This window comes from Phyllobates terribilis, unplaced genomic scaffold, assembly GCF_046119375.1.
Source record: "Phyllobates terribilis strain yellow unplaced genomic scaffold, ASM4611937v1 Scaffold_2__4_contigs__length_985480577, whole genome shotgun sequence".
Taxonomy (NCBI): Eukaryota; Metazoa; Chordata; class Amphibia; order Anura; family Dendrobatidae; genus Phyllobates; species Phyllobates terribilis.
The window spans coordinates 446,986,257-447,006,125 of record NW_027362762.1 but is presented as its reverse complement, the minus strand read 5'-3'; the positions used below and the strand labels follow the sequence as shown (position 1 = coordinate 447,006,125).

Sequence of the window (19,869 nt, the reverse complement as noted above, 5' to 3'; positions counted from 1 at the left end):
GGCTGATTCCTGGGCTCCCTGTAATGTGAGGAGCAACCCGAGCGTGGACTGTAACCAGATATATCCACAGCATGCATGTAGTCACCCGCACAATACACTACGCCCCATAGTGCAGCCTGCTGGGCCATACACCAGCTGGGTGACATTTCCGACGTCTGTCACCAGACATGTGCAGTGCGTAGATGCTGCGCCTAGTAACCAATCACAGGGCGGCTTCCATCACACACCGCAAACTGCGAAATAAAACATGTGATCTTATTGACTGCAATTGGCGGGAATACTGCTTTTATCTGCCACACAGTACGTTTTTATTCGCAAAATTGTGACCCTTAGTGAAGGCATTAATAGTTATAAATATCATTAGCATTTTATGTTTATGTTTCCCAATTGTAATATTGACTTATGACTGTAGTACTATAGCATTTGTGTATAGAAAAGATCAGCCATTTTCTATTGTAGCCCTCCACAGTGACGGGATATTCTAGGTGCCTGTTCCAAGTCTCTGTAGACATTTTGTCATGTCTGCATGCAACATGGAGGCAACCATTGAATTAGCTTTATGTAATCCTGGGCCAAATCTCTATATGCCACTTATTAAGGTTTATTTGTGGCAACTTGCATTGCCTGTGTAGAAATAATAGAAATGATGGAGGAGGAAGTAGATTAGAGCTGGAGACTACCTCAGTACAGTCAGTCTATGAAGTGTGCTGTGGATAATTACATGGCAGTAATGTAAAGCGGATGGGAATATGCATGGAAGCAGCCTAAGCTTTCCTGAACCAAATGACATACAGGCAACAACTATTTCTACCAACGTTCCCGCAGTTCCCCTAGAAAACCATCAGCACAAAGATAGATGATAGATAGATAGATAGATAGATAGATAGATAGATAGATAGATAGATAGATAGATAGATAGATAGATAGATAGATAGATACTGTAGATAGATAGATAGATAGATAGATAGATAGATAGATAGATAGATAGATAGATACTGTAGATAGATAGATAGATAGATACTGTAGATAGATAGATAGATAGACCCATAGATAGATAGATGATAGATAGATAGATAGATACTGTAGATAGATAGATAGATAGATAGATAGATAGATAGATAGACCTATAGATATATGGATGGATAGATAGATATGAGCTAGATAGATAATAGATATAAACATTGATAGATAATACAGTAGATAGATAGATGATAGATATATGATAGAGATAGATAGATATGTGATAGATAGATAGACCTATAGATATATGGATGGATAGATAGATATGAGCTAGATAGATAATAGATATAAACATTGATAGATAATACAGTAGATAGATAGATAGATGATAGAGATAGATAGAGATAGATAGATATGTGATAGCTAGATAGATAGATAGATAATAGATATATACATTGATAGATAATACAGTAGATAGATAGATGATAGATTATAGAGATAGAGAGAGATAGATAGATAGATATGTGATAGATAGATAGAGATAGATAGATAGACATCTAGATATATGGATAGATAGATATGAGATAGATAGATAGATGATAGATATATACATTGATAGATAATACAGTAGATAGATAGAGATAGATAGATATGTGATAGCTAGATACATAGATAGATATGAGATAGATAGATAGACATCTAGATATATGGATAGATAGATATGAGATAGATAATAGATATACATTGATAGATAATACAGTAGATAGATAATAGAAAGATAGATAATAGATAGATAGAAAGATAGATAATAGAAAGATAGATAGATAATCAATAGATAGATATATAGATTGATAGATAATAGATAGATAGAGATAGACAAATATATAGATAGATAATAGATATTAGATAGCTATGAGATAGGTAGATAAATAGATAGATAATAGATAGATATTCAATAGATGGGTGGATATATGGATAGATAGATATAGAGATAGATAGATATGGGGTAGATGGATAGATAGATAGATAGATAGATAGATAGATAGATAGATAGATAAAAATAACTAGAGATAGCTATATAATATAGAAATTTATTAGATATGGAAATAGAAAAATAGATTGAGATAGCTATATTCATAGAAATAGACAGATAGATAGATAGATAGATAGATAGATAGATAGATAGATAGATAGATAGATAGATAGATATGGAATAGATAGATAGATAATACAGCAGTACTCTGTATAGGCTAAGGTATATGTAAACCTTTACTATATGAAAGTTCAACGGCGTTACAGATAGATATTGATTAATAGTGATAGAGACATCAGATATGGAAATAGCTAGATAAATAGATTGAGATAGCTATATTCATAGATATATAAATAGACAGATAGATAGCTACAGCAGCATTCTGTATAGGTTAAGATCTACACAAACCTTTACTATATGAAAGTTCAACTGCGTTACAGATATATATTGATTGATAGAGATGGATACATTAGATTTGTAAAAAGCTAGATAAAGAGAAAGTGATAGATCATAGATAGATACATACATATTAAAAAAAAAAACTTCATCGCTTTTAATTTTAACATACAGGAGTAACTTAACTAGACACAAGTAATTATCATGGGGATACACACATCAAATAAATGTGTGACTAAAAAAAATGAATACTTTAAAATAATAAAAGTTATTATACTACAATATTCTGCCGAACTAAACAATCTAAATAATTACAGTTATTTGCTATATCGTATGTTTACTTACATAAGTTATACTATGCCTTTTATTTAAACCTAACATTCAAACGCCATATATATTTTTATTTATTTATTTTTTGGGGGTGGGGAGTAATTATTGCAGCACAAATTAATTACACAATAATATATTTATTTTTCTCTATCCAAACACACAAATGGAGTCTGAAACGGATTTAGAATTATTTAAGGTTTTTTATTGAAAGACGTGAGGGTTTAAAAAAAAAAATCTGAACAGATAGATACCCGAGTTACCAGCACGTTTGTAAATCATGACTTAATAAAATACAATAACACAGTCCGTGATCATTAACTTTTATTGAACTGGAGTGAAAAGAAAAGAAAACCTGAGGTTTATTCCTGCATTTTATGCCCGCTCTGTACATTATTAATTATTATTATAAGTCATAATTATGTTACTGATTTCTGATGGATGGCACATGATTGTCGAACACCAGCAGGCGGGTAGAAATAATAAAACACAGTTAAAAAAACCATATTACACCTCCTTCAATCACAAAGAGCTAGATAAGTTTTCATTTACAATATATATCATGTAAATTGAAAAAAAAATTAAATGCAATGAATTATTCTCTAAATATTATGTACACACCATGTACAACTCTGAATAAATTAATACCAATTTGCATATTTGGGATCCGTCTAGCTTATTTACATTTTTTCATAAATATCTCTGGCACACAGGTATAAAGCCAGTAATGTACCAGACTGGTAATTTGGTGCAGGATGCAGTCTACCTATCTGCAGGTGGCATCTTCATGTCTTTGTGGTGTCTACGTGATTACTGGCTTCCTGTCTTCACAATCAATGCAGACAGCCTCCATATCTCACTTCTTGTGTCTCCAATAGTCATATAAAGAAATACCTTCTACCCTCCCTCCCCCCAATCTTCAGAAATTTAAGGAATTTCTTGCTCCCCCCTGTCCATCACCAATTGCATTTAGTCTCTGCATTCTTGGGCCATGCCAAATATTGTATTAGGGGCTTCTTCTCCACAGTAGGACTATTATTTGCGAGTCCTTGAAGTCCCCATAGGTGTACGTTTGTCTCATCATATTGCATGAATAATTCTATATATTTTTTACAAGTGGATGTATTAGAATTCTTCTCAAACCTTCATAATTTGTAGTGGGGTTTCAGTGTGTCTTGTACAAGTCCTCCTCTTTTGATCGCTGACCTTTTCAAATAAATAGCTATAATGTGCTGTACAAAATCCCAGTGCTTTTCAGCCCTTGTGGCTCAGGTGATTGACTGAGTGTACCAGTCACTTTGGGGTCTCTCTTCCTGGGGAGACCTCTCTCTGACTCTCCAGACCACTGACCAGTCTCTGAATGTTCTGTAACTCGTTTATGGAATCCTTCATAGAACTCTTTGGAGACAAAGAGTTAGAGTGGGATCTTTTACGGACAGGAGTGTCTGGGATAGGGCTAGATTCCCGGCTGCTTCCTGGTTTAGAGCTCTCTGATCCCGGATTGAGACTTGCTGGCAATCCAGTGGTCAGCAGGTTAGTGCTGGGAGGAATGCCCACCGGGATCTGATATGGGCTAAAGCGTAGACGAGGGCGTGTACTACTGAGAAAAGGGTTCCTTGGCATTGTGGTGGCGGCAGCGCTTGTGGCTGGCATAGCAGAGGCGGCAGCTGCAGCAGCTGCCATGTAGGTGTAAGGGTATGGGAAGAGCCCCCCAAATGTGGGCATTGGAATTCCCTGTAAGAAAAAAACAGCATTTAATAGACGGATTTTGTAGTTATTTAAAAAAAAAAATTAAGTCATATTTACATCAAATGTGGTCAAAAATTTGTAACATCGATATCACATATCTTAAATATCTAAACACGTTAATATATACATATATATCTATGCATGCACACACATATATATATATATATATATATATATATATATATATATATACATATATATATAGAGAGCAGCACCAGAGCAAAACGAGTGTAAAGCCTCCCCAGAGCGAACCGAACTATGTATTGCAGGCATTGCATTGAAGTAATGTAACAAGTGGTTTGGGTTTTTTGGCCCATTGTGTAGACGTTTCGGTTCCAAAGTGTGAACCTTTTTCGAGCCTTTTCCAAGCTAGTTCGATTCCTGGTTTTATTCCCTTTATTATCCAATGTAATGTTGTTCATGCATTCTTATTTTTTTTTAATCTTTATACATTGTATTTAAGTATTATTATTCGTATTATAATACATTATATTTATATGTAAACCATATTCTTATAAAACAAGAAGAGGGAGTTTCTGGTATAAAACAACAAGCATATAAACGTCTGCAGATTACAATGAAGCGGCTTATGTGAGCAAGAGATTTGTGCCAATAAAAGCCAGCGATAATATCGATTACAGATCGAGTGTCGGAGATTTGTCTGGCTGTGGTTGGGAGACCAGCACAATAGTTCACTGGGACTTGATGAGAAACTGAATATAACATGAATGGATGCACTGGGCCCAGCAAGAAAAGACATTAAGACACCTGAAAACGTGGATCAGGTTTAGCAAGAAGGAAATCAAAAGGTTCCAGAATGATTATTTGTCAAAGACTGAGCCCTATTTCTGGTGCAGATGGGGAAAGATGTCACACACAGGTCACATCGGTTACTACAAGAAGGGTGTGAAAGATGTTTTGTAGACCCTATTATGGAGACAAAATTACTTAAACTATGGTAGAGCTGCACAGTACCCACCAGAATAACCAAGTAATAAAGAAGTGAATGCTCACCTGAGAGGCCAGCATGTGCTGAGAGAGGTGGAAAGGAAAAGGAGTAGCTGCACCTTGTACTGAGGAAAGACCATTCTCCAGGCCGCTTGCCCCAGTCATAGAGGCTAATAAATGTCCCATGCCCATTGCGGAGAAGGCTCCAGGGGCCATCGTAAACTGTCCTGGGTGGATGAACAAGGGTTGTCCAGCATTCAAGGGGTTAAAGAACTGCTGCCCATGGAGACCAGAGAGAGCCAAGCTCTGCAGGTGACTAGCGCTGAGTTGTGGAGGGCTGTCAGTCTGTATCATGAGGGGTGAAAAGGTCTCTTTACTCAACCCTCCACATTCTGCCTCCACAGCCTTAGAGTCCTCTTTTCTCCTGCTTTCCTGTTTGTCTTTCTCTAAACTCCGAACATTGAAGATGCTGCTTTCATTGTCCTTTCGATTTCCAGGAGACTCGGTCTTCTTTTCTGGAGTGGTCTTCCCCTTAACCCCCTCTTCTAACCGGGGGCTACTGGGAGCAGAGGGGGTTCCCCCAGGGCTGCTGTGACCTCTGGCGATCCGTACTTCTCGCCTCTCCAGCTCCTGATCGCTGTCTGCTCCGTACTTCTCATCTATAATGCAAAGGACATATGGCTCATGACGGTTCTCTGATCATAACGTGATAAACCGTTCATTACAGCTTTAGAGAAAGACGAAGAAAAAAAATAAAAAAAAACTGTTTGCTAATTTTAGAATTACACAAAATTAATGTAAAGGACAGTAAAAATCCATTTTTTTTTTTCATCAAAAGAAAATATATATTCTATCATTTCTTTATTTTCACTCACACCGCTTTTTGATTCTAGCTAAATGATAGGGTGTTCCCGATCATAAAGGGAAATTAAACAATGGGCAAAAAATGAGGTTTCAAATGTAACGTTAACAGAGCTGCAGCCATATGCAAATATTGCTAAAATTAAAATGACAAATTCAGAATGGCAGAAGATGTTATAATAATATTTAACAATGTATTAAATATAATAGTATAAAAGAAAATACTAAGATTATAAATAATCATATAATGATGTGTATTATGGTGCGATGATATCATACATAATATACATGCTGCCCAGCACTTGATATAAAAATACTCCAGTGATTTGCTCTTATAGACAGATTTATAAACAATTGGGACAGAGGTCATTCCCGTTTTAGTTGAACAGACTGGTATAAACATTTTATTTGTAAAGAATATTACAATTATGAATTCATCAATATGAGATTTATCCATTTTCCTCTATGTGATCCAGAGTTTATGCATTAGGATCTATCATAGTTAAGTGTGTAATAACATTTTACAGAGGGGTAAAAAGTACAAAGGTTCCATAAAAATATCTCTAATATACCAGTATTTCCACGAACTACTTTTTTTTTTTTTTAATTAGTTTATTCACTACATTTATATGGGAAAAAAAAAATGCTTTTTCCAAACATAAAAATTATATAGGACAGGCCTCTATTACAGTAGTAGATTAGGCAGGTCATAACAAATGGCAGCACATAGCAAAAGTAGATGTAGGGAAGCGAATTAACTGGTATGCATTATGTATTTATATCATAAATCATATGTGTGAGTGTAAATATGTGTGAAGACTAGGATGGCAATGTTATGTACTATTGATAATAATAAACAATACTATCATATAGTCAATATGTTGTAGAACAAGTAGACAAAGTTGTTTTCATCATTTCATAATTACCTCTATTATTGCGGCTGAGTCTTAGGGGACTGGGCTCTGTACCCAGAGGAGAGTGCAAACCATCCCTGCCTGGGGCAGGATCGCAAGAAGAGGCGTCAGATTCTGCCCCATCCCTGTCTGCTTTGCACTGTTCCTCATACATCCGCAGGGAGGGCAACGTCAGCTGTTTTCTTAAAGATAAAATAAGGGGGGAAAAAAAGAAAAATTAGCCCTTCCACATACTAGTCCATTGGTACTATCACTTTAATGTGCCCCAGTGCCATTCAACTATATACCAAGTCTACCTCCAGTATTTTGCTGTAGCAAATGCATTTAATCTGTTGCTAGTATTGAACTATATTTTATTTTATATTAGTACACCACAATATGATATTACATTGTGTTACCTCTTCTCTCGTCTTCCATTACCCGTATCTCGAAATCCTTTAGCAAATGGATTGTTGTCTATTTTGAGTTGTGTAATCTGTGGGGTAAAGAAGATGTTAATGTATATATGTAAAACTATCACAATTTTAAATAAAAACAACTTTATATGTATAAAATGAACTTTTAAAAATAATTAGTAGCAATACAGCAGACATGTATACCTACTGTACAGATGATAGATAGATGACATATAGTTAGATGATAGATAGATAGATAGATAGATAGATAGATAGATAGATAGATAGATAGATAGAAGTTCCAGCAAAGTTGCACAAATTATCTCTTGATGAATGACAGAGTTCCAATCTGTGTATGGTGTAGCTGAGATGTTTACCTAGGCTGTAGGGCTGGCAAGGTTTATCTTAATTTTACATTCCTAAAAATTGACAGTAAATACAAGTTTTGTAGCTTGTAATACCCTCGCATGCCCTGCCCTACCTAGATTGCAGCAGGTTCCTTTACACACAGCCTCCCTGGTTTAACACACCGCAGGCTTTATTAAAAATGATGCTGAGGTTTGCCTTGAATTATTAATAGAGTTTTAATGATAGCAAGTTATTTTTCAGAGCCCCCTGGAGGAAAGATGGCGACTAAACATTGCAGCGCTGGTTAAAAGCTATTCTTATCTCCCACATAAGTCTGACTTATGGTGCAGGCGACATTAGGGCAATAAATAATTCAGCCTTTTGAAATATGTCCCCCTCAGATGCCATCTTTAAAAATGCATGGCTGATCTCCTTTATGGTATATTTGCTTCAGCAAATTGATTTTCTTTTTTTGTTGTTTCTTATGCATTTCTATCAACAATATGTAGGCCCACTGATAGCAAAATAATCCAGATTAAATCGATTTATGATATATTATTTCTGCCTAAATGTGTGTATTAATAGCTATATATACGCGCAATGCATGCAGCATATCATAAATGGCGCCTAATGAAATAAATGAATTGCAACAACACAAGATCGACATATAACAAGACATGTATTAATATAGTAGAGCTTAGGAGAAAAAAAAAAACAAACAAACAAACAAACAAAAAAACATTATTATTGCTACTGGCATTATAGGGGTTAAATGGCCCGAGTCAGCATGAGCTTTTTAATAAGAAGCCCGGTCTGCTCCAAGATGCACACTGCCTATCACCTTTGGCCAGCTTGTGGCTGGGCTGCAGCCTAAGTGTTCTTTAATCGATCGTGACTCCGTGCCATAAAGTTTACGATTGGAACAAGCCCACCAGGACCCTCTAACAGATCTGTCAATTAACATCAGCAGCAAGGGGCTTAGCTGCGTCCTGGGCTGTGGACACAGTGCATGTATATGTATGTACTGATCACATATTAACCATAGGTATATAAACTAGAGCCAAACTAAACAAGTAAAGCTAATTACACATACACTTGCTGCAACTGAAAAGAGGACATAGATTATGAGGCCTGAAATTACAGCAAAGCTACACACAAAGCGTGAAAGCCACATAAAACTCAACCACAAACTATTCATTAGGCCCATAATCCTCTCCCAACATACCATAAAGTAATATGGACTGAATTAATTCACAATTCATAAACTCATGTTAGCCAAATACCACCAAGTCCAAAATTATATTCAATATATCATCCCATACGAAAAAAAGAAGAAGAAGCAAGAATTCATACTCAATCTGTTGCAAATCAGATATTTTGTTGCAGGCCTGCAGGATGTACAACAATATAATAATAATAATAATAATAATAATAATAATAATAATAATACAATATCAATATATGTAATATTCTCTTACCTTATCATTCTGATAAGCGGTTACTGCTATGAAATCAGTTTCTGGGAACACATATGTCCTGAAAGTGCTATAAGGGAGCTTCAAAATATCATTGGCTCTTACAATATGAAACCTGGGTTGGTATTTATGCATGGAGTTTAGTATAGTCTGAAAAAAAAAGAAAAAAAAGAAAAAATATTAGTAAGTATATAAATAAAATAAACGTAATACTGCAGCATCACTACAATGATCACATATCTTAAATACAAAACCTCTACTTAGTATTACCAGTTCATTATTACCGATATATATGTATGTATGTATATATATATATATATATATATAAACATATAAGTATATATGCGTGTATGTATATATATATATATATATATATATATATATATATATATATATATATGTGCTGCTTTCATGTATAACCCTTTATTGTATTTCATACATAAGACATTTTAGTAGCAATATATTAATTGTTCCTATTTGTCTGAAGATTAAAACGACTGGATGGATAAATATGCTCAAAGTGTCATAAAACGAATCGATCTGATTAATATTCTAGCAACTGTAATGTAGAGGAAAAAACGTATTAAGACACTTCCTATCCAGGCGCTCAAATCTCCAGTGCAGAAATCCAGGCTGTTGGCTGGCACACTCAGGCCACAGATGGGCATTGATTATTAAGCGCTATGCTGTCCAGTGATACACTACAGTCATAAGGCCCATAAAACAAATATTAATTCTAGCAAGTATGGAATTTTTCATGGGTAGGAACGGGTTAAGTAATGTCTATAGTGACTGTGTGTTTGCACACATTATATACCTGGGCTTCCATTTAAACATGTAGCAGCAGCAGTTATGACATGTTTGGAATTAGGCTGTATTCACCTTGAAGCACGACCAGTTTGGGAAGGGTTTAAAGTTTACTAATCCACGCTGATGCCATTCACTGATGCTTGGATTTCAGGCAAAATCTACTAACATCGTCATTAGGGAAATGTATACAGGACTTTACAAGTGATGGATGTCACTGCAACTGATAGCCTGCTAATGTTTAAAGGGGATCAGCTTAGAGCAAAATAATATATCTGAATCTATGCTGGAAGAACATTAGCACTGGAGTTGGTATTTTTTAAAATAAATGCTTCCATCATATGACGAATACAAGGTCGTCGTTGTAATGCACACGGAAAGCAATAGGTTAATTTAGATAATGCAGATAAGGCGGAGGAGAGCTGAGATTCTTACAATGAATAGATAACCACCTAAGGTAAAACGTAGTGATGGTGGCATCACCAAGAAGAAGGGGCTCACATGTCGCAGTATTATAAGGACGTATTCTCCATAAAGGCAATGATGTGACTTACACAAGACAGCGACAGAGTCCAGACTATAATGAGGAATTGTACAGAAAATCAGGGAATGTTTGATACCATATCAAAGCAGGTCATGGGCAATTTTCATTCTGAACTTCCTAAACTGTCAAGGGTCAAAGACACTGATTGCGCCTCTGATATTAGGCAATTATTTTCCCTTCAATGAAATGTAGGAAATGTCTTATTTGTGTAGAAGGTAAAGGCCTAAAACAGCTTTATTTTCAATAGAAAAGGATATTTTAAAGTTATATCATACGGTGAATGTACTTCATATGATATGGTGTTCTATAGAGCGTGTTTTATATTCATAGCACTGAGAGCAGTTAACCCCCATGCTTGCTGGTGGAAAGTACTATATGTGCACCTGTACCACTGTTGTTCTCTACATTATACTTATGAAATACTGACTCAAATACTTAGGGCCTGACACGAAATACCACACCTACTGTATGTCTGTATGCCATCCACTACTGCACAACTTTCACGCATTCTGCTGCAGCCCATTCATAGATGCCTAGTCTCTCTGACCTCATTTCTGCAGCTTTATTTAATCCTACACATTTTACAGATTTAAATGCAATCTATCTGGTGAATCGTCCTCCTGGGAAAATTACCTTATATATGTGATGCTTTTAAGTCATCACATACATACCGGAAAATTGTATTATAATAGTCTCACTGACAGAATGTGAATAATTTTAACATATACGGTAAACATTAAAACTGACCAATAAAAAAAAAACAAAAAAAACACTTAAAATGACATATTGGTTGGAAAGAATTTCCCTCCTCCTAATATTCATAAGTAATTATAATAACTAAATACGTTTATTAAAAAATTTATCAAAATGAATCATATTCCACTGAGGGTAATCTTTCTGAAATAATGTAAATCGCAATTGTTCTATTTCCAATTTTCCATATTCTCCTGAATGTAGGCATGATAATAAAACATTATCAACCAATTCTGAGTGACAATAGTGTCCTTGGTATCTGAGTGGACAAGAAATTTATATAATATGTGATACCATACACAAATATGTCCTGCTACATATACGGAAAGTAATATTTTCTTGTTTCATGTTTACATATGTAATGTATGTTTAGGTATGTTATAATATGTTTCCAATTAAATATACATTAAACTAATAGCACTATAATTACTTCAGGAGATAATGAAGCATAAATAGGGAATTCTGCTATGCGGTCTTCCTCCAGCAAATAATGACCTTAAGTATAAAAACAAATTGCACATATACGGAGCATATACACCAATGTATATATATATATATATATATATATATATATATATATATATATATATATATAATGGGTTTATTATCATGTAAACCCAATGACCAGCTCTACAGTACTTTTAAAGTGAGGCTGTTACTTCTTTGGTAGAAGTGTATATTTATTAGTACATTTGCTATACCATTTACATATATCAAATAGATAGATAGATAGATAGATAGATAGATAGATAGATAGATAGATAGATAGATAGATAGAATGTACTCACAAAGCCATGCTTGTCTGAGATATTGTTGGTGAGCTTGAGCTTGTGGAAAGCAACAGGTTTGGCCATCCATTGCTCCCCGGTGGCTGGGCTGTCAGGGTGAATGTACATACGCTTGGGCATCTCTGGGTCAGCCTTGCCAGCCACCATCCAGCGAGAGTTATGGAACTTATAGCGACAGTCATCGGCTGCCACTATATCCATTAATAGAATGTATTTGGCCTTCTTGTCGAGACCACTGACCCGCACTTTAAACGGGGGGAACATCCTCCTGCAACAGGCAACAAGAGCTTTCATATTTAGATGTAGTCATACACAAACAAATTACTAGACTATACGATTTATACTACTCTAACAATATTTTATATATATCAGAATTTACTGTGGCTGCATCAGAAGAATTTATATCACATTTTAGGCCTGAAAGTTTGCACACATAAGGAGCAAGTACAACCACGTTTTGTGCTATTTCACATGTACAATCATAGGCCTTTCTGTATTTGCTGATAACATATTAGGTATAGTATATTGAAACATATATTTTGCCAAGTTTATGCATGACCTGATCCTTCGCACTAAAGTGAAACCTAAACATGATCTCCCCATAGCACTAAATAGCCAAGATTTTGGCATACTTCATGTAAAGCATAAAATCAATGCCAATAAATGTCCATTGCCACGATTATCAGTTTCCTTATTGTAATCTGATTTACTTCTTTATGTGCTAGTCTCTATAATTGTTTAATACTTGAACAATTATTATTATTTCTTATCGAGGCCAGTTTTGTGGTGCAGTTCTTTCTCTGACGTTAGATTTATTAGACTTGACTTTCTAATGTTTAAGTATTTCTCCCATGAAACGTTAGAAGTGTAACTACAGAATTTAAACTTGTATTCACATTTGACTTTCGTATAATAAATATTTTAGGATACAATGTGCTACATACATATTATGCATTCTGGGAAAAATAATATATCAATGATAAACTTAGAGAAACAGAAGTCTCCCTAAAATGCACTTTATTAATGTAATGTTCGGGGTTCCAGAAATATAAACGACTTAAATAGGATTATCTGACCTTCCAGACTTGGTGATGACCATCTCAGTGCCCAATTTATGGAATTGGTCCCAAAGCTCCTTGGCTTCCAGGTTGACTTTGGGGTCGTCCTCCACCTCTTCCTCTGGCTCCAAGCTCTTAAGTGAGCGCAGATGAGCCGCTTGGTGGTGGTGTCCCAGGGCCGAGACATGCAGCCCAGCTTCAGCGGCTCCAGCCAGGCTGGGGTCAGTGAGAGGCTTTCCCAGTGCGGCCGGGGGCAGAGCCAGAGCCGGGAAGAAGGAGGGCTGTGCGGCCGCAAGGAAAGCTGACATGGGGAAATCGGCTGGTCTAGGAGCGTGGAAAGGGTGGTAAGCCATGGCAGTCCCCGGGAAGGCTGGATCTCTCATCGGTGCATTCAAGTATCCAGGAGGGAACAATGAGCTGCAGTCAGGTCTTAGAGGCTTCCAGCAGCCGGCTCTCTGTACAGGGTTATAGTCCTGGTCACTCCCAGCACTGATGATCACTTGGTAGTAGTGGTGGAACCCGTAGCCCTCGTTCCCAGGAGCAGCGCTGCAGAACTAGTGATGTCCGATCTCTTTGGTGTCTGTATCAGTGGGATGTGTAGGAAAGTTGTGGGGCAGAAGTGTGACGGGGGCCAGTCATAGTGCTGCACGATCCTGTGAGATCTTGTCGTGATCTGGGGAAAACTGTGACTATCTCACATGTCCTTCCTGCTCTGATCCCCTCACTAATGAGCCAAGCCCCCTTGATTGCTGATTTTACGCTTTCTCCACCAATTGTGAATCTCCATAGGCGGGGTTTTCACAGCTCAGGCCAAAATCTGGAGAAGAAAGAGGGGGGACACTGAAGAGGAAGGTGTCGGAAGCATCAGCAGTAAGAAAACATGTCAACAGGATAAAATATTAACCAATGACAGCAGGAAAAGAACCATGGATTCCCACCCCCTGCCTGCAGGAGCCGGGCAGGTCTCAGAACCGGGCTCAAACACGGTCAATGCCGGCAGGGTCAACTCCTGTGGAGTGGATAGCTACAAAATGCTCCTTAGCATAAGCCAAGTGGGAACCAGACCACAGAATTTGGCTGGAGTTTTAAGCAAAAGCATTCGCATTCTGTTTGTGTTTATACAAATAATCACAGAAGTTTACATAAAATAATGTATGTATAGTAGATGGACAAAGGCAGACTAGATACATACATAGCTAGAGATATAGATCGATAGATCGATCGATAGATAGATAGATAGATAGATAGATAGATAGATAGATAGATAGATAGATAGATAGATAGATAGATAGACTTAAAGTTTTGCTATGCGGACACAGAAGTTAGTCGATGCTGTAGAGCAAGACAGTACTGGAAGTCTCTAAATGTACAGGCAGCAGAGCTCTGAAATGAAGCAGTGCTAAATGCATGTAGACTGGCTAGAGGTGGGGCCCACTGATCACTATGAACAACCCTAGTTGTATCAGAAGTCCACCGACTGGCACATAGTGGAGGGACTGGTTGGTACTATGAATGTTCTAGTTTTTGTATGAGTGCAGCACTGCTTCTGTACATAGGGAGGGGGGACTGACTACAAGAGGACAGTGTGCACACTTTAGGGCATCGCCGCTTTAAATACAAGCCCCGAGGTCATTTGCACAGTTCAAAAAGGAAAGAAGCTTTCTTCACATGGGAAGCAGCGCCTAGTAAATGGATTTCAAGAATAATACAAAATTTGGGTGAGTGATGCCTTTGCAAGACATCTGATATATATATATATATATATATATATATATATATATATACATATATATATATATATATATATACTGCATATACACACCTCTGTATCTCTATTAGTATTACTACTGCATGTGCATGTATTACTGAGTCACCAGTCAGGGCATACATGTCTGGCTAGTGTCTCAACGTCTATGCATGCTCCAGATGAGAAGATGAGGGTGAAAAGGACACAGTACACAGCTATCATGTGTGACTTGTTATCCTGTGTGACTGGTCCCTTCCCCGAATCCTGGGAAGAGTTTGGTACAAGTTCACAGCACAGAGCTGTGCAGGAGAGGCAGATACACACTTGTGGGGGAAATAATTATAAGTTCCTATTTAACCCAACAAAGCTGGCATTGTATACAATGCTGCTTTAGTTCAAGGGACCACCTCAATACAAATAAGTAAAACACAAATGTGTGCTCATCTATCTGTCTATATTCACAAACTATATGTGTTTGTTTATGTGTTACTGTGTTCTATTTTTGCTGACAGTTGTCTTTTTGCAATTTGTTCTCCATACAGAAAAAAAGCATGTGTAATATGCAATAGTGATAGGTCTCTTTAAGATGTCCTTTTCTAGATCTGTTCTTATTAACTGGGGCTCAGTTTGTTAAAGAGCTGCTTGGCGCCAGTCTGCTGACGTCTTACAATAAGAACCGTCTCTTGTCACTTCATATTTACCCAAAAAATCTTCAAACAGCGCCCTCCAAACGCTGCACGCCCTGCGCCAGATCAGAGGAGGACGACTGCTTCCCAGCCATGTCCTGTCTGATGTGCTCCTGCACATAGTATCCTGGGCACAGTGTTCATCGATGGCATCAATCATAAGCAATGCATTATTGATCTTGCTTGTGATATTGTATGAGTGCATGTGTTGGGGGAGAGATAGAAAGAACCAAATACGGGAGAATTGTGGCATCACAGTGTGCACAGGACAGCAGACCTTGTTGTAGGTAACATGTGATTGTACTTGTACACATGAATTGTGTATGGGCAGTAGGGTCTCAAGTAAAGAACATGTATAATCTGGGTGCTAGCACCCATCTGTCAAGTATACGAGTAGGGATGGGTTAATCTAGTTACATGACAACACAGGATTGTCCTGATTGAGCACTACTTAATATGTTGTCATTTTCTCCTGTAAATGAATGATTTCATCGTGTAAATGTGTCCCTGCTGTCACGTATAGTCAAGATAAGGGAGCAGATGGGGAGAGTGTCATAGGAGAGATAGGCATCAGGATTAAGCGATAGTCAAGGTGTCATCCCAAGTATTTCCCTGGGCCTGGTCCTGCTCTTCACTATTGCTCAATGGCTGTGGCGCCACAACCAAACCTATACAAGTAACATCAGGGCCACTTACAACATGGAATAGTCTGCAGTGGCTCTTATCAACAGTCTGTGGGATCAATCCATCAACCAAAAGCAGGATCATCACTGCCATCATATTTTTTTCTAGAACTCACACATGCACAAAATAACCTTTGCAATAATCAAGAAATAATGTAAATGCACGGGAACAAATTAAGTGCATTAAACTAATTTATATAACCTCTCTGCGGTGACTATATATATATATATATATATATATATATATATATATATATATATATATATATATATATATATACACATATACACGCATACATATATATATACACATACTACTGCTATTAAATAATTATAAAACAGAATTACTATTTTCATATTACTACTTATCATGCTGATAACATTATTAAGTTAAGCCGCATTCTAAAAATACATTGTTATATTGTGACTTTTTTTGCTGAAAGGTAGTAGAATAAGTTAAATGGTGATATAAGCAAAATTATATGTTTACTATATGCTAAAACACAAAGGTATTTTCTGGGATTTTTTAAAATATTTTTTTTTTTGTAAGCTATAGGGACCAGTGCTTATGCATTATGGTCGATTAGTAAGTTATGCTATTTTAGTCTATGTCTGCGTAGATACATTTCTGAAATGCAATACACACACAGACACACACAGACACACACAAACACACACACATTCTCTTTCTCTCTCTGATTAGAATGTTTAATTGTAATTTTTCAGTAATATAACCATAACCAAGAAAAATTGTAATTTAATGTATATGCACACACCTTGGTATTTCCTAACTGCTTTGCTGTATGTAGACCTCAACCACTCAATATTAATACGTTAATAACGCTATTTAAAGGAATTGTCCATCCGATGCTACTTCCCCCACTCTGCTTTCATCTTGGCCCATCTCCCTTCATCCTCCATGTACTATTTTTAGCTTGTAGACTTAGACCTTGGCGCCAGGCCGTTTAAGAGCTGTCAGAGTCCCTCATATCCCCCCATGTCACATGGAGCCTTGCCTGTATAGCCAGTCATTTGGATCTGTGAGTTTGTGAGCAAACGCAATTTGCTCTTCTCCATTGCTGTGTTGTCACCGTGACCTCAGTCAGCACGGCTGCTGGTGTCCTGTCCTGTCCACTTAGACAAATTGCAAGTGATTGATGAAAAATAACAATTCTCACAAGGAGCCAAGCAAGCCTCCCTTGTATTCTCCTCCCTCTTTTCAGACTAGGGACATAGCTCCATAAACCTTATAGGAAGTGAATGGAAAGTTTACAAATTACCCTCTCATTTTCACTGGCACAAATGCTACATATATTTACATAATCCTCTTGTATCAAACTTCCCAATAAAGTCCCCATTAGCAAATACAAACATTTAAAGGAAGACAAACAGGTTTAGGAGAAATATGGGTTCCTGCTTTAGGGAATGAGTTCTGCTGCTGAGGATCATGTTGTTATTCCCAAATCTTGGTTTGGACGTGTAATTCGGGATTTTAGATGACACAATCATTATTGGCATCTTAATAATGTAAGAGCTAGATGAATTAAGTAAAGACTGCAGAACCCGGCTGGATTTCATCAGATTGCATCCACGTTTTTAAAACCAAAACATATGAGCTGCTTATGTTTACAGTATAGTGGGGAAGCTGTGTGTCCTAATTTATGTTTTACGATATTGCTATTTATTTCCATTGCAAAATAAAGTCGATACATCAATCTTGTGACTTCTTGACTGTTTTCTGGCATACATTTTACATTGTTCCTACTGTCTAAAATGTCTTCACATGAGGGATTAATAAAAATCTGCTGCCTTCAGTTATCAGTCCTTATCTGTGCTGGTGATGTATGTAGATAGGGCATCTAGCAAATGATATGGCAGCAGACTACAGTGTTTTATCTTCCAAGATTCATACATGTTTTACCCGTTCTCCCCGGAAAAACTGAAGGACTAGAGAGTAGTAAAGTACTTATGGGTACAGCTACCTAGCCCCAGGGTGGCTACATGGCAGCAACAGGTGGATTTCAATGGACTTATTTACTTTGTCTTACCTTTTATTGTTACTACAGATTGGCATAGAGGAACAAATGCCCTTTGTGCTTTTTCCCTACATAGAAGGGGCAACAGGTGTCATCTTTACTGATTCATGTCCTTCCTAAACTTTCAGAATATGGCCTACATAGTTGATTGTTGTGTGCACGAAAATGCCTTGCTTTTTATTGTATAACTATTGTTTTGCCTAACTGACGATAGATAGATAGATAGATAGATAGATAGATAGAAAAGATAGATAGATAGATAGATAGATAGATAGATAGATAGATAGATAGATAGGCAGTAAGATCGCTATTTAGAATTCATACATAATGTATAAATATATAGATTTATTTTTAACATGGTGGAGTAGTAGGTAAAATTGTCCTTAATGTGGGGAAACTGAATGGGATATGAGAGATTTTATTGGACCCTATATGACAATACATTAATTATTGTGATAGTTTTGTATATATGGGGTTTGTTAAATTTGTATAGCCCTTTTAGGCTCATTCGAAATGCAGTCTCATAAAACGACACTGAGCAATTATCGCTTCCCTCCACCTAGAAAAAAAAAGGCTCAGAATTTAATTGCAAGAATTGGGTAAATATACAGGAGATAATTGCGTTTTAGATCACTCATAATAAGCTATGTATGGAAGAAAATAAATGAATAACATATATTCATCAGCAAGAGGGGATAAGTACAACCAACCTGTTTGCTCGAATTCAAAGTGTTTTATGAAACTAGAGCATTACAATTTTTTACATTTTTTACTATATATGTATATAATTTTCAAATTTTCAGTGTTACTAACAACACAAAATTATTATTATTATTATTAATAATAATAATAATAATAATAATAATAGTATTTGCTTCCCCACACTCTCATATTGCACTGTAAACTACATTATACCTATTTCTTTGTTAATTTTTACTGTTATCATTGCACAAAGTAGTCATTTGTATATTTCTTGCTTAATTTGTTTTATTTTATTAACTTAATTTGTTTTGCTTTAAATTCGTCTTACTAATATATTAAATATATTTTATAAATATTATCTCATGTTGCGGGGTAATGCATTGAGTTACCACTATTCTTGATTATCTACGAACAGTGAGTGGTATTATCCAGAGAGAATCTCATGAATAGCAGACACATTTGCAGAGAATTTCGGTTTGCACCGATTCAGTCAGTGGGGGGCGCTCGCACGCGAAAATACAAGAAGCAGCTGTTTTAATGTCCATCTCATCTGGTCAGCATGAACCCTGTCATTCACAAATAATACTCGAGAAAAGCATTGGTTTTATTCAACGCTATCAATTTTATGTCCAGAAGAATATTTAATAACGGTATGCTTG

At 36.5% G+C, this 19,869-nt stretch overlaps 1 protein-coding gene across 1 annotated transcript; it reads right to left on the bottom strand.

Moving 5' to 3' along the window:
• Positions 1–3,027: 3,027 nt before the first annotated feature.
• Positions 3,028–17,627, bottom strand: TBX2 (T-box transcription factor 2). Its single transcript, XM_073665492.1, has 8 exons — positions 17,489–17,627; positions 13,375–14,173; positions 12,299–12,566; positions 9,410–9,556; positions 7,587–7,663; positions 7,201–7,370; positions 5,480–6,072; positions 3,028–4,450 (listed from the first exon to the last, which is right to left on the bottom strand). Exons 2-8 carry the CDS (start codon positions 13,737–13,739, stop codon positions 4,010–4,012), a joined length of 2,061 nt encoding a protein of 686 aa, XP_073521593.1. The 5' UTR covers positions 13,740–14,173; positions 17,489–17,627; the 3' UTR covers positions 3,028–4,009.
• Positions 17,628–19,869: the final 2,242 nt, after the last annotated feature.

What these genes read in the sequence shown, in the direction of transcription:
- TBX2 (XM_073665492.1), bottom strand. Translation starts at nt 13,739, where the DNA reads ATGAGAGATCCAGCCTTCCCGGGGACTGCCATGGCTTACCACCCTTTC. An exon ending in CCGCTTATCAGAATGATAAG is followed by an intron (nt 7,664 to 9,409) that starts GTAAGAGAATAT and finishes TTTACCCCACAG; the next exon opens with ATTACACAACTCAAAATAGA. An exon ending in AATGGAAGACGAGAGAAGAG is followed by an intron (nt 7,371 to 7,586) that starts GTAACACAATGT and finishes TTTATCTTTAAG; the next exon opens with AAAACAGCTGACGTTGCCCT.